General features: G+C 41.0%; 1 protein-coding gene across 1 annotated transcript in view; it reads right to left on the bottom strand.

Moving 5' to 3' along the window:
* Nucleotides 1–3,448: 3,448 nt before the first annotated feature.
* Nucleotides 3,449–25,229, bottom strand: part of ALG6 (ALG6 alpha-1,3-glucosyltransferase) — a 63,657-nt gene continuing 41,876 nt past the window's right edge. Inside the window, exons 10-15 of the mRNA XM_075557149.1 lie at nucleotides 23,319–23,404; nucleotides 21,733–21,817; nucleotides 20,141–20,211; nucleotides 9,461–9,529; nucleotides 9,151–9,349; nucleotides 3,449–3,798 (exon numbers count right to left, since the gene is read on the bottom strand). Coding sequence (XP_075413264.1) covers nucleotides 3,601–3,798; nucleotides 9,151–9,349; nucleotides 9,461–9,529; nucleotides 20,141–20,211; nucleotides 21,733–21,817; nucleotides 23,319–23,404 — 708 coding nt within the window. The 3' untranslated portion in view covers nucleotides 3,449–3,600. The remainder of the gene's footprint in view (nucleotides 3,799–9,150; nucleotides 9,350–9,460; nucleotides 9,530–20,140; nucleotides 20,212–21,732; nucleotides 21,818–23,318; nucleotides 23,405–25,229) is intronic.

The raw sequence follows: 25,229 nt of genomic DNA, 5'->3' as shown, positions 1-25,229 counted from the left end.
TTTGTTTGATAGAACTATCTATCTTCCTGAAACTCAGACTAAAACTAATGGTGAGTGGAATTAGGTTCCAGGTTTCCATGTTTAAAGCCTCGGCTGCTAATTAATTTGCAGATTTTTTCTTTTAAATATTTGAGTTAACCAGTTTGTTGTATACCGGCCTCTAAGGTATGAGTTTGTATTATATTCTTTCTACTTTTTCCTACACTTGTTAGAGAAAATATTCACCAAGTTTTAAAATTCCACTGCTTTTTTAAGATATTACCATGCAATTTCAATAGAATATAAATTACTATTTTGTCCTATCTTACCCACTCCTTTCACCCACTTTTGTTATCCATCCCCCAGAAAGGGGTTCTATGTAAATCCTTGTAATCAATTTCCCCTCTCCACCCCACTCACACCACTGGCCCTGAAGGGATCATCTGCCCTGGATTCCCTGTGTTTCCAGTTCCTATTGGAAATTATTGTCAAACCAAACCACAAGGCAGTACTGAATTTAAAGAAAGAACTTTCTTATGTCATCCCCACCAAGTCACTTTGACGTATTAACTTCTGTGATGGTGTGTGTACCATCTGAGTGCACTGTCACTCACAGGATGACGTTGGGAGACGTTTTATGTAAATCACAGAATATGCCTATCTTGTATCATTATTTTAAACATTCTAGGATAAGCGTGGGTTCGGCAGTAGGCTGTTGACTGCAAGGCCAGCAGTTCAGAACCACTAGCTGCTCCCAGAAAGACGAGGTTTTCTACTTCCATAAAGGGTTCCAGTCTTGTAAGCCCCCAGGGGCAATTCTACCCTGTCCTATAGGGTCATTATGAGTCAGAATCGAACTCAAAGTAGTGAATTTGGGGTTTTCGTTTATACTTTGCCCATTTCCACAAAGTAGTGAGGGGCAGGGAACATGCTACTCCCTCAGTACTTGCTCTGATTTTTTATATAACTATTATATGGAAATAAAAGTACTCTATGAAAATCTGAAACAAAATTTAAAATTAAGGTTGGAAATAATTTTTTATTTAGGAAAATTTCAGATTCACCTCTAAAGATTTAGTCTAGTTATTTTTAAAGACTATTCATATAAATATTTAATTGAAAATTAACCCAATTAACTATTAAGCCTAATTGCCTTCATAAATGATTTTCTTTGTACCATGTCGAAAATGATAAATATTAACAATACTTAATGAGTCAGTTCTTTATTAGACTTTATCTAAATTATACCAAAAACAATTGCTCTAGCATTGAAAGCTAACCTAGGCAGTCGGCCAAAAAATGTATAAAGCAACCTGCATTCGTTGGGAAACAAAGGGTTAAGAAGGAGATTGGTTTCATTTGTAATCCAAGTATGTAGGTATGTGCTTAATGCTATTAAATAAGTTACTGTATGTTTGACCTCTTGATATACTAAGCTTTTGCCTTTCAGAACAGCTGGGTCTGTGAAGAATCATTTCCCAGGTCTCTTCATTGTAGATCAGATGACTCTCGCTTTATCACCCCTGGAGGCCACATGAAGGACAAAGCAAAAAGATCTACACACAAAACTAATGTTTATGTGGAGGAGAGGGGGCGGGATACTCTTGGCCCTGATGTTCCAATGAACATAACAGAAAAAGAGACCAATGGAGACTTGAAACCATTGTGTTTCTCCAGTTATTATTTAGTTACATCCTATCCATCTCTCAACTCGCTCGCCACTGAACAGAGGGGCTTCCTTGGTGTGCTTCGGCTTTGGTAAATGTCTCCCTCAGTCAGTCGTGGTTTATCACTTGGACAGAGTGCTACATCGGGTACTTTTCTCCCCTCCCTCAGCCCTCAAGGGAAAATGACGTCGATATGCCTCATCTTTGATACATGAACAGACAGTCTCTTCCTCTTACGAAGGAAACAAGTTTGTTGACGATGAAAAACTGAGACAACCATTTCTCAGTTCCGGTTTGTCCCTCCATCTCTCTAAAATTAACTTTTTTGTTTGTTGTTTGAGATTAATGTGTCACTAAAAACAAAAAAAAAATGAACCTTTTGATGGGTTTATTAGTGAAGAAAGTACGAGATCTTTCCATCATTACCTTTTTTTTTTTTTGCATAGGCTGCGTGCTGTTACACTAAAGCATCTCTATGAAGCTGAGTTCACCTGGGAGAAATGTTTCAGCTGGTCTGGGATGCTAACTCATCACTGGACATTTTCATATTTTAGGAAATAATCCCTCTAAAGTTTCTGATAGTAGGGGACACTTGACTTGGATAACAGTTTTCCAGAGAGGCGACTGTGGAACTCAGTTCAATTAACTAAATCTGGAAAATTTATGTCAACATCCTGTGTAAAATGCAAGTATGCTATGATAAAAAATAAGGCTACACCAGCCAGCCAAGATGCTGACATTGGGCACAGTGATTACCGATGGTGACCATGGACAGCAGTGTTCCTGCTGATTCTGCAGCGATTCAAGGCTGCTTTCTTGTGCCTGCCGGCCCTGTGAGTCTTTTTGCACATCTTGTTTGAGAAGGAAATACTTATTGATTTTGGCTTTGTCCAAACCCACTTTTTTATCAGGGTTATCTACTTTGAAACACATACGTTCTTGCTTGAGCCTGTGGCTGTCCAGCTCTAGAATTCCTGCGTTTATTTTTGTTTGGTTTACATTGCTTTAAAGTACACTGCCATTTAGTATGCTTTAACAGCTGAATGCTGGGAGGGATGTGTTTTTTTTAAGTGCAGGTTTTTATCTTTATCACAAAAGACAAAGTAAAACGCCTCTTTATGCAAGTGAAACGCGCTGACATGGATGCAGTACATTATTCCTACCAATATAACAGGTAGTCAAAATGGGCTTCTGCTACTCGGGAGTGACACTGTGTTCGCAGGAAGCACGCTGTGACTCAATGGCTATGGCCGTGATGACCCACGACCTGTGTCAGCGAAAACAAACAGAAGGATAGAATCCCATTTAAGGCAATTTAACCTAAACAAAATGGTCCTTCGCATTTAGAACTAGTGGTTCACGCAAATTAGCATCCTTATGTATAAACACAGTTTAATCTAGCCACCTTGTTTTAAAAAACGTATGTGATACATGGCCTGGTCAAACTTCAGTCATTTCATACATTGCCTTTTCATAATGACTTAAAAGATTATCCCAAATTTAATTCCATGAGATAAAACAATGGGACAAACGGAGCTTGTCCTAATGTACATATTCCTTCCATTCTAAAATGTAAGGAAAATTAAATTTGTATTCCAACATTGGTGACTTCCTATTAAAAGAAGTGGCTAAATTCCCCTGTTAATTCACTGTATCTTCAGCTTTTTAAAGATAATTTGGAGTACACTTTTTAAGTAAAACACTGGGATTTAAGGCTTGTTGTTCATATTTTGCCACTTGACTAGTTGTGAATATTACCAAAACTACAGCCTCTCCCGGGCAAGCAATAGTCAGAAAAGGAGTTTCCACTGGTCTGCATACACATTTATTTTGTATAGACAACAACGACATCACTGTTCCATAATTACAATTCCATTGTTCTCAAGATGCTATGTCACATACACATAATAATTCACAAAGCCTTTGGCACTGTTCGCCTTTGTTGGGCACACAGCTAGTTGCTTTTCTTCTGATTTCTTCTATTTCTGGAATCCCACATGAGGATAATGTTAAAATATACCAGGAAGCACAGGAAATGCAAGCAGGAGACAAAACATACCAGGACCGGAAACAAGTCTGGTAATTTCTGAGGAGGGTCCACGGTGACCATCAGCAGCGTCAGAAGGACCATCGCCATCACTGAGGTGAGAAACTAGAAGGGGGAGAGCACCGCTGAGTAGGGCAAAGGATAGCACTGCCCTGTGCAGGTTACATGGATTCGGGTTGTAAAGAATGGAGCTACGAGGAGGACTGGGGGTTCAATCTCTTCTGCCAGTGGATTGGAACCTTGTCTGCACGTTAGAATCCTCAGGAGAGCTGTAAGATGCTAAATGGCCAAGCCACATTCTAGGCCAATTAATTCATTTTTTTGGAAGTCGTCGTCATATTTTTAAAAACTCTTCAAAGTGATTCCCACATGCAGCTAAAGTCGACTCTGTCTTTGTACCACCCAGGGAGTGAGGGGAAATAACTAGAACAGACGTTCCTATGAGCCAAGGGTCAATTCTTGCATTCCCTGACCCCTACAGGATATAAAAAGTCTGAGCTAACACTAAGAGCCAGTCTATGAAAAGTCTTTCCATGACAAGTGGAAAATTCATTTCATGTATGTATGTACATTCACTGCATGCTTTGATGTGCTTATGCTCTAGAGCAGCGGTTCTCAACCTGTGCATCCAGACCCCTTTGGGGGCTCGAACGGCCCTTTCACAGGGGTCATAACAGTAACAAAATTACAGTGATGAAGGAGCAATGAAAATGTTATGGTTGGGGGGGTCACCACAACATGAAGCACTTTATTATAGGGTGGTGGCATTAGGAAGGTTGAGAACCACTGATCTAGAGTAAAGCATGGCGGGGCACATGACAGAACACATGGTTCTCTGGCAGTAAGAAGTTTGCTCCTAATTAGGAGGATGTGCAAATTACTTTCAGTACAACTACAAGGTCACATCTGAGTAAGTGCCAAAAAGTCAAACAAGAAACATGTATCACAGTTGGATAGTAATTCGTTTTCCTCTCCTAACCAGCATGCTGTCCTAGAGCATTTTCTGCAACCAAGCACACGGTCTCTGTGGTTCCAAATGCCGTTTCCAACGTAGGACCTCACCTTGTTATTTAAACTTAATTTTGAAAGTGTAAGTGTCCACAGGTGTCTGAGGGCTACCATGATGGACAGTTTAGCCCTAGGCTGTGCGCTCCTTTAAGACCAGGACCTGCCAGGTCTTCATCATGCTTCCTCTTCCAGCACAACAGATACACAGACGTCACTCCAATAAACATAAGACACGCAGAAATCGTGACTTCATGAAGGATGTGGGACTTAACTGGAACTTTCAGATCTACCGCAAAGGACCTCTATAGTTTTCAAAAGTAAGTATGTTAGTGACAAGTAGGGCACCTCTGAGGTAAACCATAATCTTTTCACTCATGTGCATGCGATTGGCAGGCAGTAAGATGGAAGAGGCAGGTGAAGAGTACTGAACACAAACCAAACTCAATGCCATTCAGTCCGTTCTGCCTCACAGCTAACCCGTAGGGCAGAAGAGCACTGCTCTGTGGTTTCTGAGATTGTAGTTTTTCACTGGAATAGAAAGTCTCATCTCATCTTTCTCCCACGGAATAACTGGTGATTTCAAACTGCTGGCCTTATGGTTCACAGTCAAAGGGGAACCTGCTATGCCACCAGGGTTCCTTAAGATCAAGTATACCAGGCTGCAGCAGCAGCAGCAAATCAGTAGAAGAAATACAACCAGAATGTTCCTTAGAAGCAAGGCCGGTGAGCCTTGGACTCACTCGCTTGGTAAATCATGCTTGGTACAGTAGAGGGCCAACACAAACAAGGGACACCCTCAATGGGATGGACGGACACCATAGCCGCAACAGTGGCGCAGGAACAGGCGGCAGTTCACTCAATTACACATGTCAGCTGGAGCCGACTCAGCAAATAATGAGTGGACGCTTTCGTGGCTGTATTACGACAGGACTGGGAGAGAGTCTGAATGGACAGGTAAGACCTGAGCAGGAAGTAATGTGGTGCTCCCACCAGGTGGACATAGTCAGGATGGGTACCCTAGACGATTTCCACACAGGTAAACAAAGACTATCCTATCATCTAAAGCAGCAGTTCTCAACCTGTGGGTCGCGACCCTTTGGGGGACAGAACAACCCTTTCACAGGGGTCACCCGATACATAACAGGAGCAAAATGACAGTTATGAAGTAGCAACAGAAATAATTTTATGGGCACTCTCATTTATTCTCTCTCACTCACTCTCTCACTACTTACTCACTTATTCTCTCTCATTCACTTACTCTCTCACTCACTCTCACACAACAAAAAAAAGAAAAGAAAAAAAATTTTATGGGGAAAAAAATAATTTTATGGTTTAATTGTGTTAAAGGGTAGCGGCATTAGGAAGGTTGAGAACCACTGCCCTGAAGGGGACATCCCAGAGGCAATCTCAGTCAGGACTCAAAATTTCTTATATGAAATCAAGACCAAAGTTTCAAACAAGAAATAAGCCAGGTGAAATGTAATGATGCCATAATCCTAAATCACTGTTAGCAGACATGCAAATTCCTCTCAGTAAACAAACAACCTTTCCTCTAGCTATCAGTTTTCTGTTTCAAATACTAACAGCAAAAATTTCCTAAAGAGCTGCCTGGAATGTTCTGGATCCGATTCTGCCATTCACTAGTGAACCGGCACCAATCAATCAGGCTTTTGCCTCAAGTACTCTATGCAAGGGTTCTGACCAGAGATCTAGAATGATCTCTGTATGACACGAAATCACATGCTTTCAGCAGCATTGAGCAGTGCATCAGCCCCATCTCCGTCCTTCCCTTGGTTTCCATGGCACTGGATTTATCCTGGTGTCTTCCCACCTCTTTACCAGCTCCTTCCCAGACTCCTTTGCTAGATCCTCCCATGTCAAAATCAAAATGTGCTATAAATGATGCCATCAAGAAAATGAACAGTTAAAAAAATAATTACACTAATGAGTATAAGAATAAAATGTTCTAAAATTGAACGTGGTAATGATTGTGCAACTCTTATTGATATGATTGAACTATTGTATAATATGTAGATGAAGTGCCAATAAAACTCATTAAAAACCGTTAAGAAAAAAAATCCTCAAACTCACTGCCATTGAATCAATGCCAACTCATAGAGACCCAATCGGACACGGCAGAACTGCCCCCGTGAGTTTCTGAGACTCATTATAGTAGAAAGCCCCATTTTCCTCCTTGGGAGTGGCTGGTGGTTTCAAACTGCTGACCTTATAGATCACAGCTCAACTCGTATCCACTATGCCACCAAAGCATAGTGCTGGTCATCACATTGGGGATGAGTTAATTAAGTGTTAAACCAATTACAGCAGGTTGATTTTTAACTTGGTGATTTTGTGTGGCCTGTGAATGATGCTATAAATATCTAATAGCATTTGGCAGAAACAAATGTTCCCCACCCCTGTTCTTAATCCACCCAGAGGTGCCTCAGAATAAAGGCCTGATACTCTGCTTCTGAAGAACATAGCTATTGAAAACCCATGACATGTAGTTCTTCCTTGAAACATATAAGGTTGCTGTGAGTTGAAAGCTACTCATTAGTTACTATTTTAGCTTTTTATGTGTCAAAAGGGGTCGATGTTCATTTAGATTGGCTAATGCTGTCAGAACAACCTAATCACTCTATATACCTTGCAGATTCCCTCAACCCTTTAAAATGCTCGTGCCTGTGGTTAATCTATAAGAGATACGAGGCCTGTTGCTTCTCAACTTTGTTGGCCACGTGGTGTAGACCAGGAGTTCTCACACTGTGGCCCGCAGGCCACATGCAACCCGCCGAGGATATTTTCCCACTATGCCGGGTGTTTTTGCCCCATTTTGTTTTTTACTTCAAAATAAGATATGTGCAGTGTGCACAGGAATTTGCTCATAGGTTTTTTTAAGACTATAGTCCGACCCTCCAATGGGTCTGAGGGACAGTGAACTGGGGCCCTGTTTAAAAAGTGTGAGGGCCCCTGGAGATGCTGAACATCCTTATGGGGAATTCATCATGCATCTGGGTGTGACTGTATTTTAATTGGCCATTGACTTTCTTGTTAAAACAAAACATTTTTTTCATGTATTAAGGTTTCGTGTCTGACTTTGCTCTCAAACTGAACTCCACCATGCTAACAGGGTATTTATAAATAAATAATAAATACTCTGTGATTTAGGGGGGGGTGAGAAAGTGAAAGTGAACCTAAAGAACAGGAGAGAAGAGCTGTAAATCACAGATTGATAAAGAAATATACAAAGAACTCTCTAAACTCAACAAATGACAAAGGGGCAAAGGATTTGAATAGGCATTTCTTTTTTTAAAAATCTATCCTTGGCCTATAAACACTTTAAAAAGCAGAAATGTGCTCTGTAGGGCTGATGATGGTTTATGGTTCAGAAGTAGATTACCAAGCCTTACTTCTGAGCCTTTCAGCCAGCAGCCAAGCACGTAAACTTTTTACGCCACTCAGGGACTCCTTCAAAAGGAAGGTAACAAGTGCTAGGGAGAGCGAGGACTTTGAGCACCTGGAACTCACTCACATACACGCCGGCCGGTAGGAATGTAAAGCGTTGCAGCCACTTTGAGAGACAGCAGTTCCTCAAAAGCTTAGGCATAGAGCTTAGGCATATGACCCAAGAACTGTACTCAGAAAGATATCACAGAGAAATGAAACATAAATACACAAGAACTTGTACACAGATGTTCACAATAGCATTATTCATAATACCCAACTAGCGGAAACAACTCAAATGTCCACCTGATGGAACATGATTCAGCACTAAAAAATGAAGAAGATGCATAGCTACATGAATGGATCTTGAAAACATTCTAAGAATCCACCACCACAAATTCTATGATTCTACTTATGTACAAAATAAATCTATAAAGATAGAAAGGATTAGGAGTAAGGGTGGAAAATGGAAGTGATTGCTAATGGGTAGTTTCTTTTTGAAGTAAAAATATTCTAAAATTAGATTGAGACAATGGTTGCATAACATTATATAGATGTATGATAAAAGAGATTCAATTGTAAACAGTACTTAATGGGTAAACTATATGGGTAATTTTATGAATTAATGTATATGGATTATGCCAAAAAAAATTCTGTGAAACCGATATTTCAATCATTTAAAAAAATCCGTGGCGTGCTGGAATATGTTGTCAGGTGCCGAGGAGTCAGTGTACAACAGTGGGGACACTGCGTGCCCTGGGCCACCCCGACCCTTGTCATGTTTGAGCCATCGGTACCAGCGCGGTGTCGGCCCATCTCCTTGAAGGCCTTCCTCTTTTCCACTGAGCCTCTGCTTTAACAAGAATGGTGTCTCTTTCTCTCCTGATACATGACACCAAGTCTCACTTTTAAGAAACATTCTGCCTGTACTTCTCCTGAGACATTTTTGTTTGTTCTTCACCAGCACCATAATTCATGTGTCCCATTCCTTGAAAACCAACTTACCAAATGTTGGATCATTCTGGGAAGAAATGTAAAATTTGGAAGATATTTCCTAACAGAAATGGAAAAGGATTTCAATTGCAGTTCTTCCTCAGAAATCTTTTCAAATATGGAATAGGAATTAGTACAAGCAATAAAAAACGCCATCACTGTCACAGCCGAGGGCATAAGCAGTTCATCCTTCAGTAAAAGAGGTAGCATACTGTAAAGGAAAACGGGAAAAACGAGGAAAGGACTGTCAATTCAAAACAGCCACTGTAACAAATTATAACAACTATTTTGAAAACATTATATGGGAATTGGTTTCACTCACCTAAATGTTGACACAAGTAAAAACCACGTCGATATAAAAGGTATTTCATTTAAAACTAAACAAACTGGCCTAAAATAGTAAAGGGAAAAAAACATTTTAATATTAACACAATTTTAATTCCTACTTGAAAATATACATATATTAATTAACACATTTCATATATCTGTTTTTCAGGCTTAGCATGAAAAAGAAAAGGCTAACAAAGTCTCCACTCCACGTGGCCTACTGATTCATAATTTCAGAAGTAGCAGTACAATCTAAATCAATGTGGACAGTGAGGGGCAGAGCCTCCTCACACTAGCCGAAGCCTACTTGCAGTGTGCCATTAATGGGACGTGTCTCGAGCATGTAAACAGAAAGAATCACGTAAACAGATGGGAACATTCAAAGAAAGAGAATTCTCATGTACTTTACCCTAATTGCTATGAATATGCAATGAATTTCAAATTCTAAGGATGAATTCCAAGGGTAATTTGGTTCCAAGCTTGTCTTTTATCTCATCCCAAGCCTTCTCCTCTCACAGCAGAAACAGCCGGTGGGCTTGGAGGGAGCAGTCCGCGCCTTTAAGCCGAAGCACCACCAGGGCTCCTTACATATTCCTCAGCTGGGTCCCAACCAAGGCGCAGGGAAATAGCTGCAAAAATCTCTAATGATTGGAATTTGGAATGTGCAAAGTATGAATTTAGGAAAACTGGAAGTGGTCAAAAATATAAAGGAATGCATGAAGCTCAGTGTCGTAGGCTTTAGTGAGCTGAAATGGACTGATATTGGTCATTATGAATCAGAAAATCATAATATTGACTAAGCCAGGTATAACACAGATGAACCTCACATACATAGTGGATCAAGAGGAATGGTGTGGCATTCATTGTCAGAAAGGATTTTGCTGTGGATTCATCGTGAAGGACAATACTATCTGTGATCAGATTTTATCTATTTGCCTTCAAGGAAATCCAATCAATACAACTATTATTCAAATTTATGCACCAGCCACAAAGCTAGTGATGAAGAAATTGAAGAATTTTACCAGCGACTTCAGTCAGAAATTGATCAAACATGCAATCGAGATGCAATGATAATTGTTGGTGGTTGGAATACAAAAGTTGGAAACGAAGAAGGAACAATAGTTGGAAAATATGGACTTATTGACAGAAATGAAGCTAGAGTTCGCATGTCAGAATTTTACAAAACCAACAACTTGTTCATAGCAATTATCTTTTTAAAAATACCTTTATTGGGGCTCTTACATCTCCTCACAATCCATATATTCATCCATTGTGTGTCAAGTACATTTGTACATATGCTGCCATCATCATTTTCAAGAAAGCATTTTCTTTCTACTTGAACCCTTGATATCAGCTCATTTTCCCCTTCCTCCCCCACCTGCCTTATCTTGAACCTTTGATAAGTTATAGATTATTATTTTCATATCTTACACCGTCCTCTGTCACCCACTACCCACTTCTCTGTTGTTCGTCCCCCTAGGAGGGGGTTGTATGTTTATCTCTGTGATTGATTCTCCCTTTCTCCTCCCACCTTCCGCTTCTCCTCCTGGTATCTCTACTCTCATTGTTGGCCCTGAGGGCTTCATCTATCCTGGATTCCCTGTGTTGCGGGCTCTTGTCTGTAGCAGTGTGCATGCTCTGTCTGGTCTAATCCGATTTGTAAGGCAGGATTGAGGTCATGATAGTGGGGAAAAGAAAGCATTAAAGAACTAGAGGAAAGTTGTGTGTTCCATCGGTACTATACTGCATCCTGACTGGCTCATTTCCTTGTGACCCCTCTGTGAGGATATGTCCAATTGTCTACAGATGGGCTTTGGGTCTCCACTCCACACACCAACAAAAAGCAACTATCTTTTTTCAAGAACACAAAAGGCAACTATATACATGGAGCTCCCCAGATGGAATACGCACAAATCAAACTGACCACATCTGTGGGAAGACAATGGGGAAGCTCAATATCAGCAGCTAAAACCACACCAAAGGCTGACTGTGGAACAGACCATAATTGTTCACATGTAATTTCAAAATAACGCTGAAGAAAATTTTAAAAAGTCCACAGGAGCCAAAATACAACCTTGAGTCTATCCCATATGAATTTTGAGAACATTTCAAGAACACATTTGACGCACTGAACACTAATGACAAAAGACCTAATGAGCTGGGAGGCCACTGGCACCATCGTTCAAGAAGAAAAGTCTGAAAAGGCAGGAAAGAGAGAAAAGATCCCAGTGGATGTCAGAAGAGACTCTGAAACTTGCTCTTAATCGTAGAGTAGCTACAGCAAGTGGGAGAAAGAATACAGCCAAGGCGCGGACTAGAAATTTTCAAAGGGCAGCTCGAGAGGACAAAGCTAAAAATTACAAGAAAACGTGCAAGGACAAAAGTGAAGAACACTTAGTATATCTGAAACTGAAAAAAACAAAAAAACCAAGCCTGGGATTGCAATTTTGAAAGATTCTATAGGCCAGATATTGAATGATGCATCAAGAGAAGATGTAAAGAATCGAGTCACTGTCCCAAAAAGAACTAATCGACAGACCACCGTTTCGGGAGGTAGCATATGAGCAAGGGCCAAGAGTGCTGGAGGAAGAAGTTCAAATTGCACTGGATGTGTTAACCAGAAACAAAAGAAAGCTACAGGAATTGACCGAATACCCACCGAAACGCTTCAGCAAGCCGAAGAAGCACTGGAAGCACTCACTGGTCTATGCCAAGAAAACTAGGAGACAGCTACTTGGCCAACTGATTGGAAAGGTCACAAATCAGAATGCTCTACATATAGAACTAAATAAATGACATCACATGGCAATAAAATACTGCTTAAGATCATCCAACAACAGTTGCAGCAGCACATTGGCAGGGAACTTCCAGAATTTCAGGCTGGATCCAGAAGAGGACGTGGAACAAGAGACATCACTGCTGATGTCAGATGGATCTCGGCTGAAATCAGAGACTACCAAAAAGATGTTTCTTGTGTTTCACTGCTGTCAAGACATTCAACTGCGTGGAGCAGAATAACCCGTGGATGACCTAGAGAAGTGTGGGAATTCCAGAACCCTTCACTGTGCTCATTCGGAGCTTGTCCCTGGATCAAGAGGCAGTTGTGTGAGCAGTGTAAGAGAAAACTGCATGCTTTAGCATCAGGAAAGGTGTACCACAGGGTTTGTCCTCTAACCATACTTGTTCAATCTCTGTGCTGAGCAAATTATCAGAAAAACTGGATTATATGAAGAAGAGTGTGGCATCGGGATTGGAGGAAGACTTATTAATAAGCTGTGATGTGCAGATGACAACCTTGCTCGCTGAAAGGGAGGAGGAATTAAAGCACTTGCTGGTGAAGACCAGGGATTGCAGTTTCAGTCTGGATTACAGCTCAATGTAAGGAAGAACAAAATCCTCACAACTGGACCAATAGTTAACCTCATGATAAAGGGAGGAAATATTGAAGTTGTCAAGGATTTTCTTAGATCCACAATCATTGCTCATGGAAGCAGGGTCAAGAGGTCAAAAGCCATATTGCATTAGGTAAATCTGCTGTAGAGTATTGAAGAGCAAAGATGTTTCTTTGAGGAATAATGTGCACCTGACACAAGCCATGGTATTCTCCATGGCATCATACGCATGTGAAAGGTGGACACTGAAGAAAGACGACCGTAGATTAATAGATGCATTTAAACTGTGGTGCTGGAGAAGAGTACTGGGAGTACCATGTACTGTACCAAAGGACAAAAGTTTCTGTGTGGGAAGAAGTACGACCAGAGGGCTCCTTAGAAGCAAGGATGGCAAAACTTTGTCTTACGTCCTTTGGACATATTGCCAGGAGAGGCCATCCCTGGAGAAGGCCCTCGTGTTGGTAAAGTGGAGAGGCGGTGAAAAAGAGGCAGGCCCTCGGTGGGAGGGATTAGCAGAGCAGCCGCCTCAGTGGGCTCAGGCGCCGGGACAGTTGTGAGGATGGCAGACACTGTTTCGTCAGGTTGTGCATAGGGTCACTGGGGCAGAACCGACTCCAGAGCACCGAACAAGTCAAAACTGAAATGATGACAGGCAGGATCACCATGGCACAGGAAAAAGCACAACAGGTAAAGAAAGCTATAAAGGAAAACACGTTGATGATAATGAAAGAGAGGGAGGGGAAATGAAGATGGAAAAACTCCATGCCAGGGTGATAGTACGGCAAGAGCTGGAACCACTGCCTCCATCACGGAGTTGCTAGTGTCAGGACACCAAACTCTGTACCCCCTGGCCCAGGACCCTCCGGATTCAACTGGCAATAGCCATGGGGAAGGACGGGGTGGTTGAAAGACCTGGGTCCTAATCCCCGCTCTGACACTCACTGTTGTCCCCTTGAGCACATGATTAATTTAACCTGTTTTCTTAAATAAAAGGAAAAGATACTAATCCTATGTTACTTGACTGCCTGGATTCTTTGACAAGTATCGCCTAGTGCATGTCCTTCTTCAAAGTTAGAGGTTTCGTTGATTCATTGGTTAGTGCTGCTTCACTCATTTAAATTCTTAGTGCCGTTCAGTGTGGTTGGGTGAGTCCCGTCTCATAGCGACCCCATGAGCCTGAGAACTGCCCCACATGGATTTCTAGGCCACCATTTTTGCCGAAGCAGATCCCTAGGTCTTCACTTCTCATTCATATGTCAAATGTATCATATGTGCCTCCGATGAGTCAGATTCTGTTAGGGACTGGGGATACAAACGTGCCTCTGCCCTCAAGTCCAGTGAAAACAATGTGAAACACGAGAGCGCTTCATGAAATATAAACTACAAAGACCACAAATAAATGCACGAGGGTGCTTCAACGCCTTAATGGCAAAATGAAAGGGAAAGATCATGGAATTTTCCCATGAAGTTTTGAAGCCCCCTCGTATCTGTGAAGCATAAAGGCCTGCCCAAGAACGGTGCTGCATACAAATGGGCAGTAAAAGCTGGTCTCTAACGAGGGTGATCATGGACTTATTCAGTTTTTTATCTCCTAAATTTAGTAAATGCTCCAAAAAGGTTTGCACATTCTCTTCCTTTCTTATGGATAACCTTTAGCCTGTATCAAGGAGCATAAGAGAATAAGATTTGGGATTACAAACCAACGGTGAAAGACTATGCTAAATGGCCACCCTCATCTGCCTGTTTGTGCTTCAGTGGTGCTTTGCCTGCTGCTACGAAGCTGGAAGCCACGACACTGGTACTATCAGCAGAGTGACCTACGGTGGACAGATAGCAGCACAGCTCCAAGACTCAGAGACTAGGAAGAAAGGCCCCAAACTAGCCAATGAAAACCGGGCAGATCACAGAATAGTATCTAAGGCTGCAACTCAGTCACTTTGGACACATCAATAGGAGAGACTGCGTGCTTGAAAAGGACATGCTGATTGGTAAAGTGGAGGGCCAGTGAAAGCGAGGGGACTGATGAGATGGACTGAGAGGCAGGCCACCGTGGTGGACACATGCCTATGACCAGAAGATGGCCCAGGATTGGGCAGCCTTCCCTTGTCTTATACACAAGGCCACCATGAGTCGGAACTGACGGCAACTCACAACAACATGTTAAAAAAATGCTAGAGGATTTTCCACTTCAGTTTAAAATCTAAAAGAATTCATGTTAATAGGAAGTCCTTAATGGGTGTCCAATAAATATTATTTTCTCCTTCAGGGTCTTAATTATTTTGCATTTATTCATTCAATATTCATTTTACTGAATCCGAACATTTATCAAACATGTATTGTGCACAGGCACTGCTCAGAAAAAAGGACAAAAATGAATATAACTCAGCCCCTGACCTCAAGGTACTGAAAATTTATAACGAGGCAGTAACATCCTGTACATTCTTCACGTCTTTTCTGAACACTCCTTCCCCGCTTTACTTTAAAGCAGCGGTTCTCAAACTGTGGGGCGCGACCCCTTTGGGTGTCAACCGACCCTTTCACAGGGGTTGCCCGATTCATCACAGTAGCAAAATGACACTGATGAAATAGCAACAAAAATAATTTTATGGTGGGGGGTCACCAGAACCTGAGGAACTGGATTAAAGGGTCGCGGCATCAGGAAGGTTGAGAACCCCTGCTCTAAAGGAAGCCTGGCTCTTCTGAGGGAACCGCCCACCCACCTCCCTCCTCATGAGCTACCCCCCAGCTTCAAACAAGTTGATCTGGAAGCGGGAGATACCTTCACTACTTTGCACTGCCAACTCCGTAACAGTTCTCCCCCACCCCTCGCCCCTAGTAAAATCCCGCTTAGACTCTCGTACTCCGTCCCCTCCTATTGCCCTCATTAAGGAACCCCGTGGGTCAGGTGGCTCTCTTGGTTACACAGTGGGCTGCTAAACACAAGGTCGGTGGTTCAAACCCACAAGCTACGTACTCTGGGAGAGAAAGATGAGACTAACTGTTAGGGTAAAGATTTAAAGTTTCAGAAACCTGGGTTGGAATCAGCCTGATGGGGAGGAGACTGGGTTTGGGTTATTCTCTTTGTTAATCACCAGCTACCGAAGCCATTGACCTCAGTGCCCCATGGCTAAGACCCGACTCATCCTAATTCTTGATCTCACTTTAATAGAAGCAGAGATAAACCTCCTCTCCTTGCTGGAAATCTTTTTCTAGTGTTCCCGTCAGTTCTAGCCCTCAAGTTCACGGTCACTCAGCAATCACCACCCACGCCTCCTACCTGCTCCGTTCACTCATCTCCTTCCTTTTCAACCCGCAAATAAAAATCTGTACACGAATGTTCACAACAGCACTCTCCAAAATACCCAAAGGGTGGAAACAACTGATAAGTGGGTAAACAAAATGAGGTTATATCCACACGGCAGAATATTACCCAGGCGTAAAAAAAAACAAAGTATTGATACATGCTACAACATTGATGGATGTGCAAAGGATTATTCTAAGTAAAAGAAATCAGACACAACAGGCTATATTTATGAAATATTCAGAATGGGCAAATCCATAAAGGCAGAAAGGAAAAGAGCGGCCGCTTAGGGCTGGAGAAGGGAAGGGAGGGTGTTAATGGATGCAGGGTTCCCTTGGGGTATGACGCAAACGTGCTGGGACTAGACAGTGTGATGGTTATACAACTTAATACGTGCACTAAATGTGGGTAATGGTGACTTATCTCACACATAAACACACAAAAATAGAAAAGGGAAAAAACTATATTGATGTCTCTTGGTTTTTTATCTATGTTGATTTTTCTCCTCCTAGTGTTCCTTAGACTCACCCTGAGCAGGCAGGCGTTTGTTTGCCTCTAGCACTCCAGTCCTAGACTTGTCATGGTCACTGGTGACTTCCACGTTGCGAAAGTCAGCTTCTCGCTTCCAGAGCTCTCAACTTCTCTTAGTTGAGACATCTTCCTCAGCTGCCAAGACACCAGCCAACTCTCTGGAGCTCCTCATACCTCACTGGCTATTCCTATGCGCCTCCTCTCCCAGATCCCATGTGGCCTAACACCTGTGGCCTAGTACTCAGTCTTTAGTCTTTACCTATTTGCTTCACGGTTATCTCCTCCAGTCTTACGGTATTTTAAAATAACATCTGTTCCATTTATATATTAAACAATAATAAAGTTGTTTGGTTGAAAACAAAAATTAAATAAATAAAATAACGTCCGTACTAAACGTATGTCTCCAACTCAACTTCTCTTTGGAGCTCCACTCTAGACTAATATATCCTAAGGCGGATTCAGCAACTCCACTTGGACGATCCAACACTCAACCCCTGAACTTCCCACGCTGTCTTAGTACTAATCTAACCCTACTCCATTTGCAGTATCCCCATTTCAGCACATGAGGCGTCTATCCCGCTAGTCCCAGACATCATCTTTGGTTTCTGCTTTTCTCTCACATCCTAACCCAAAATCACTAGGAATTCTTCTGGGCCTCCACTTCTATATCCAGAAACTCAACCCTTCCAAGCGTGTTATCTTGGTTACCATCTCTCACCTGGACTAGAGTCACTGTCTCCTCAATGGTCTCCATGTTTTCTACCCTTGTCCCTGCCTGTCTCTTCCCAACCTGCAACCAGAGGGATGCTTTTAAAACATCAAGTTAGATCATGGTTCTTCCTCAAAATCTTCCTATGGCTCCCCAATTCTTTCAGGATAAAAAACAAAATCCCTAACGTAGCTACAATGCCCAATACGATTTGGACCCCCTCTTGCCTTTCTGATTCCACATTCTATTGTCTACTTTCATCACTCGGCTCTGGCCATCCTGGCCTCTTAGCTATTCCCTAAACATATGAGGCATACTCCTATCTTGGGGCTTTGGCAAGGACGGTTTCCTCCACTGTGAACGTTATTCTCTCAAATATCTACATGCTAACTTCCTCATCTCCTCTAGTCCATTCCCATCTCTCCTCAATGAAGTCTACCTGGACATCTTTAAACCCACGGCCTGTACCAGCACAGCCACTGCCACACCCATCTCCAGCACTCCCAACCTCTCTTACCCTATGCGGATTTTCCCTCGTGGCATCTATAGTACCTTCTAACACACTATTTAATTTCCTTTTTTCTTTTTTCTTGACTCATTTAAAAGTTGGTTCCATCTTTAAAAAAAAGTAAAGGGAAAGATGTGGAAGATGCCTCAGGTGGATCCTCTCTGACATAGACCAAGGATGTGAACTGCCTGCTGGCATGCAGAGTGCAGGGGAGAGTGGCTTATAGCAGATGCAGTTGGGTTAAAGTCCAACACCTTCCCTATGATTTCGCTCTTGATCTATTTTAAAGTTGTTCCAGTGTTTAATATTTTCTGCTTTCTCTTCAGTTGAGGCTTTTCTCTATTTTATTTTGTTGTTATTGTTAGGGGCTTTTTTGTTTCTTCATTTTTGTGTGTTTTTCAGTAAATGGAATCCAGGCAAATCTATAGTGATGGTAATTGGATTAATGGCGTCTTAGGAGTATGGCAGGAGATGTTGGCAGGAAATGGGGGCTAATAACAATGAGTACAAAAAAGAAGAAAATGTTCTAAAATTGATTGTGGTAATGATTGTATACCTCTTCTTGATATGACTGAACTATTAATGATTGTGTGATATTTGGATTATGTGCCAATAACACTTTAAAATTTAAAATAAGTTAAAAATGTTTCTTGTTTTCCCCTTATCATTTATTGTCTGCCCTTGCGACTGAAAGGTAAGAAGGCAGAGCCTTTTGTCTGCTGTGCTCACAGATACCCCCAGTGCCTAGAACAGGGGCAGGTGAAGAGCTGTCAGTTGCCCACAGGTCGGCTCCAATTCCTGGTAACCTTATGTATAGCAGGACAAACTATTGCTCAGTCCTGCACCATCTTCATGAGCGTATTTACTGAATGAAGCATTTGTTTATGAATGATAAACTAGCGGGAACAGATGAAGAGGAACTTTTAATGCCCACTTAAGCTGTTTTATCAAAAGAACATTGAACTCATGCATTATTAAATAGCAGAGGTACCACTGTGGAGTATGAACTGCTAGGTTAATAACTAATTGGAATGGTCAGGTTATAGGTCACTGAATGGGCTGCTGCATTTCTATGAGGTAGAACTCAGTGGAAAATGCTCATTTGAAAGTGACACTGGGGATTTTGTGTCGGGTCAGCCTAGTTCCATTAATAAGGGAAATATTCAACTCCGGTTGGGCTTTAGGGGATGAAATTAAGCAGTACTGCAATCCTGCAAAGGTATGAGGAAACTCTGCTCAGGGCACAGGAATCTTTCATATAGGCCAGCCCAGCTTACTCGAAAGTTTTCCAATGAGATTTTAGTCAGAATTCCTTTAATAAACGCGATATTGCCTTCAATTTGTTATTAGCCATTCTGACCATGTATCTTCTACAAGACTCTAGTAAACACAGTGAAGGGTGGGAAGGATAGGCTGGTAGTAGTTTGGGATGTACATAGGGCAGAATTCAAGCATTCCAGGAAAACACTATTTTAAAGTCAGGATACTATATCCTCAACTGTCACCAAACTTCTGTGAAAAACATCTAACTGGAAGCAAAAAAAAGCCTGGTTAGGAATTTCCAATAGAGTCTAGTCAGAGGTTTTGGAAGAACAAATTAAAAGGGGGCAATACAAGGAGGCTTGAAAAAGTTCATGGGAAAATGAAATGAAAAGATAACAGAATGTACTGGTAAACTTATTGAAATCCTCTTGTAGATGAGACACTAGATGGCAATTATTGGAGAAAGCTAATCTATTAAATAAATTCATGAAACAGCGAAAGACAAAGATAGCTACAGGTTCCAGACTGAAAAAAGCCTTTGGTCTGTGTTTTAAAAGCCTACTTCTCTCGTGATCACTGAGTCTATCTCACCTCCCAGCAACCCTGTAGGGCAGAGCAGAACTGCTGCTGTGGGCTCCCGGGACTGTGTGTCTTGACAGGAAACAGAGAGCCTCATCTGCCTACTGAAAAGCAGTTGGTTTAGTTAGAACTGCCGAACTGGCGGTTAACAGCCCAGCATGTAACTGACTCTACCACCAGGTCTCCTTTTAAAAAGATACGTATAAAGAAACTATGAAAAAAGAGTGCTATATAAATAAAGGAGGGAAATCTGAAAAAATATGACATTGTGAAATGTTATGCAAATGCATAACAGTTGCATTCTTTTGTTTTATTTTTAAGTGGATATTTATATTAAATGATAAATGAACATATGCTATATCATAGTAAATACATCAAACATCTTTACTTACAGTGATACCAGGAGGATGGACTTTTCATGTACTTGGAAAGAAAATAAAAAGAATGATAGAGCACAGCTAACCTTGAAGGACAAAAGGAAAAATGAGATATAATAACTTTTAAAACAGAATACCAATTTAATTATGAATCTAAAAATTATTTCAAATGAAACTTTAAAGTTTAATGTGGCTTCTATCTAGAAGTAAAATATAAATGGGACATTAGCATATATATTTTACAACTACATTTAATAATCAAAATATTCTTTCAAACAGTGATTATAAAGCTCTGCTTATATCCATAAAACCAATTTATTGAATCTTAATTATTAATAAGCAAAACTATTAAGTAATCATACCTTCATCCTCCCTTGTAACCTGACACTTTAAATTAAAAAGTAGTAATTACAGCCAAAAAGGTCAACATCGAAAACAGCCCCCCAAAATCTGTCTTAAAATGTAAACTGCAATAAAATACATTAAGTGGTCTATAAATTCATCGTTTGCTACTTGGTGTCCTAGATGAAAATTACTTAGATCTAGTTTCAGAAGTTCACTTTCTGTACATTACACACTGCCACCGAGTCGATTCCCACTTTCCTGTGTTGTAGGGCTGAGGTGCACTTGTCTCATGCGTCACTGTGATGTTCCGTTCTGACTTGTTTTTAGAGTACAGTGTTGCTAAGTGGTGGTCCCAGAACTAGAGACCATGTTTTTAAGTGTGTCGCTAATACTTAATGTTTCTATAAGCTACATATTTCTGATCTTTTAAAAGATATTTTAAAATATAATTTTTACAGACAAAGGCATACAGGAATAACATTTTAAATACCACAGAAATACAACCAGGAAGAGTCTGGAAATCCATTCAGAGAAACCCTAAACTGCAAGAAATAAACCCCAATCCATCTTCAAACGGCTTCCAGTCATCTTTCTAAGCAGATTTGTTTCATCCCTTCATTAAAATCCTGCTTGACTCTTTTGCATGCAAATCAAACTCCCAATTTCAACCCAACACATCTGGTCCTTGTCAAGCCTTATCTTTCTTTGTGTCCTCCCCTAATGCCGCCACAGAGAGATAAAGAAAGGCACGGACATGTCTGTCACTCCCAGAACAGTATCTGTCCTCTCCTCCTTGGTACCTTTCCAGCTCTTCTTTTGTTTTGTTTTAAAAACTCAAACTCACATTCAAAACTCAGTTCAAATCCCACTTGGTCTAACAAGCTGTCTTAAAACCCTCCGTCCAAAGGACAGTCTCCCTTTCCTACATTATCAAAGCACATAGAACGAATACCATCTACTTTCTGCATAGCATGATTTACTTAAGCATGTTTATTGCCACAGTTTTCTTCGTTGTAAGCTCTTATTGATTAATACAAAGCAGAAATTGATAAACAGTTGTTGAACTAAACTGAAATATTGGTTGGTCTACCTATTGGCCAAAACTACACCAACATTTGATAGAACTTGGTAAATATTTGCCAAATAAAGGAACATCTTATTTCCAAGTTTAAGCAACAATGTTCAGGGAAAGAAAATAATAATTTATCTTATTAAAATTTCAGTTACAGCTAGAACTAACATTAAAATAATGAGAAACTTACCAGAGTAAATTTGAATCCTCTGGGAGAAGGCTGGAGTGTTAATTTTATACACGCAGGAAGCAGGCTCAAAAATGTAAAACAAAAGCTGAAATAGGAATAAAAATAAAACCATTATTTTCTTTGTGAAAATTAAAGTTTTAAAAACAAAGATATATTTTAAAACCTAAAGATAATCTTATATATCAACAAACTGATTTGAAATTCATTTATTTTAATTTTTAAAATAACATCTAAAGATTACTAAAATTGATTGTAGTAATGATTACAGAACTCTTCTTAATATACTCAAACAACTGAACTATGTCAGACATGAATTGTAAATTGTAATATCAATAAAATTTTTAAAAGACAAAAGTTAAATCTATGTGCTGACAGACTTGTACTATATACTGACAAAGTAAGTATGATTCATTTAAATATCCAGAGAAAAACACAGCAATATTAAATACTGTTAATCTTATTTTAATATTAAGTATAATTAATAGCAAAGGCACAAGGATACCACTGACCATCACTTCTCAAAAACACTCGGGACAAGATAAAAAATGAAGTACAAACAAATTAGCTTTTATAATACAAGTGTTCATAAACTCTCCTTCCAGCAGTTGATTATCTGATTTTCAACTCTGGTAAGTCAGAAAAACAAAGTCCAAAGGGAGTGGGCAGCACCTACAGCATGTCCTTGCAATGGCTGCTGACGGGGCCCAGAGACCTAGAGGGAGCGCACCGATGCAGCGGCGGTGGCGGCAGCGAGCAGAGCAGTCTGGAGGGAGCCATTTAGCACCGAGGCACACAGGCCTTGAGAGCCCCAGAAGTACAGGTATTCTAACCCAGTGCAATCATTGATTCTCCACTGGCATTGGCTGTGTGATGTGTCAACTTAGCAAGGGTGAACTCATGTTCCCAGAAATCTCTTCCGTGTGCCTTCCATTCGGCAGGCTACAAGGGACAGACTCTGACAAGAGCTGGAGGGCAGGAGCAGGCAGTACTCATTTCTCCCAGATTCCAGACACTCATCTTGGCGCTACTATGACGGAATCTTGCAGATGTAACTGAAGTGCCCACTCAGCTGATTTTAAGTCAATTAAAAGGAAGATTGGCCTAGGTTCATTTAAACCTTCCCTTAAGTTCAGATACTACAAACAGGAACTAGGTCTGACTGGCTGTTCTCTTTACCCTTAGATGTCCCTTGCCAAAAGGCTGCCGATGAACTTCCTCTGGCTTACTGAGCCAGTCACCACAAATGCATACGCCAATTCAACATAATAAATCTGTACACAAGTGCAATCTCCTCCTCCACCTACGGCTGAACCTAGCCAATAAGCACTGGCGATCATCGCTGTGAGGACTGTGTTACATCATATTTAATACTGTCCATTTACAGAGAAAAAAACAGGTAATGATTCAGAAAGACTCTAACATACAACAATCCAAATAAAGGTTGTATAAAGGGATCCATTCAAATTTTATGCAAAACTCACTAATAAAGAATCCTCATTTCTTAATGTTGTCAGATAAATGAGATGTTACCATAAGTTTTAGAGAGCAAACAATGAAACACTCTTAACAAATTTTGTGTTTCTTACCTGAGTATTACCTGGATGTGACGTGGCAAAATATCCTTAATCTTCAGAAAGATATTGATGCTACACCAAATATTGGCTACTTTATCCTAAAAGGAGATTTGTTCATTTTACATTCTGGTATAATGAAAAGCAATATTAAACCCACGAAGTATACCCATAGTCTCTAACTAAATAGCTTTTTAAGAAATGTGAAGTTTTCATTAAAAAAATTTATAATTAGATTGATTAAACTCTCCCAAGCATAAACGCAGACACATATACGTACATAACACAAGCATTTTGGGTGTTTTGGTTTGTTTTTGCAACTGGAGATGGGTTAAATCACTAGAAAATCCTAAACTAGACATTCCCAAGAAATATTCCCCATTTCTGAAAGGGCAGCATGCTACCCCTAAAAATTACAATTATCCTTCTTTGGAATGTTTCCTAAGAAACATTTCTGTCCTAATTTCTAGTACACTTCATTACAGTTAACCCACTTTACCACACCCCTGAATCTAGAGAACTCTAACAACTAGAAATCACAGAGTTCACTGCTACTGCATCTAGAAGTTTCAAGACACTAGCATTTGGGCTGGGTCGCTTTCACAATTAAAGCTGTAACTTCAGTTCTCTTGTGCACGACACCCTTGCTCTCCACAGTTGCTTGGCTCACAGCTGTGCAGGCACAGCATCCCCGACAACTACCACCCCACTTCCGTGTCAGATCCAAGAAACTGGTCCGCAGGTTTTGAGAACAAGTGACTCAAGGAGACTGGCAACATCAACCATATATGACACTCAGGTTGACAATGACCATGTTCATGACTCTTCCTAAAATTGAAGCGATGGCAAGTAACCGGGTAGCTTCCGTGGAGAATTAAACTCTCCTTTACACGTGTTAGAGTTAGGCCCTGTATGACGAGAAGGAGCCCGGGATGCAGAGGTTGAGCACTAGGCTGCTCACCAACAAAGGTTGGCAGTTCGAGGGTCTTTCTGGAAAGACCTCTTTTTGTTTGTCGGTTTCTGGAGAGTGGCTGTCTACTTCCACAAAGATGGTGGTTGCTGCTAGGTGCCATTGAGGTGGGCTGAGTCAAGGCGCCCAGACGTCCCATAGAGGAAACGCTGCCCAGTCCTGGGCCACCCTCGCAGCTGCTGTTCGGTTTGAGCCCATGGTTGCAGCGACGACGCCAGGCCATCTCACTGAAGGTCTCCCTCGCTCCCTCGCTAACCAGTGTATGAGACCCTTCTCTGTAGCGATTACAGAGCCTTGGAAACCTAGGGGCAGTTCGACTCCGTCCTGTACGGTGCTGTGAGTCAGGACTGACCCAATGAGAACGAGTGTAGTTTGGGGGTTATAGAGTGCAGAGGTGAGGAGCACAGGGTGGGGAGTTAACCCCACAGCTCTTTCACATACTGTTCATGTGAATCTCTGATCTTAGACTTCTCTCTAAAGTGGGAATAATAATGTCTACCTCACAGAGTTGCTGTGACTATCAACTGCAATCATATGCAAAGTGCCTGGTCGCTAGGACATGAGAGCCAATTATAAGTGACTACTTATCATCATCAGTCTGACCGCCATCAGCATCCCACCAAGACACGCCTGTTCCTTCAGAACACCAAGTTCCTTCAAGTCTCTTCAAAATACTAGCTCCATCCTCGCTGTATTGGCTTAGCAATAGAGTTCCCATAGTCATTTGTGGATTCAGAAATTAGAACGATATCTATGTTGTTCTAATTCTTTTAAATGAAGTGTTTATTCAAAGGTAAATTATCTCTAAATATGCTGTCTCTGCTTTGCTTTATGGAAATACCTTTTTTGTTTGTCTGTTTCTGAAAAATGGTGTGCTTCATTTAATTACTAAGCCTACATCATTAAATTATTCATGTAATAAAAGTTAAAAAAGAATGATTAAACTAAAATTAAAT

Source organism: Tenrec ecaudatus, chromosome 1 (assembly GCF_050624435.1).
Source record: "Tenrec ecaudatus isolate mTenEca1 chromosome 1, mTenEca1.hap1, whole genome shotgun sequence".
In the NCBI taxonomy this organism is placed as follows: domain Eukaryota; kingdom Metazoa; phylum Chordata; class Mammalia; order Afrosoricida; family Tenrecidae; genus Tenrec; species Tenrec ecaudatus.
Note: the sequence above shows the minus strand (reverse complement) of the source record. Positions and strands in the feature narration are given on the sequence as shown.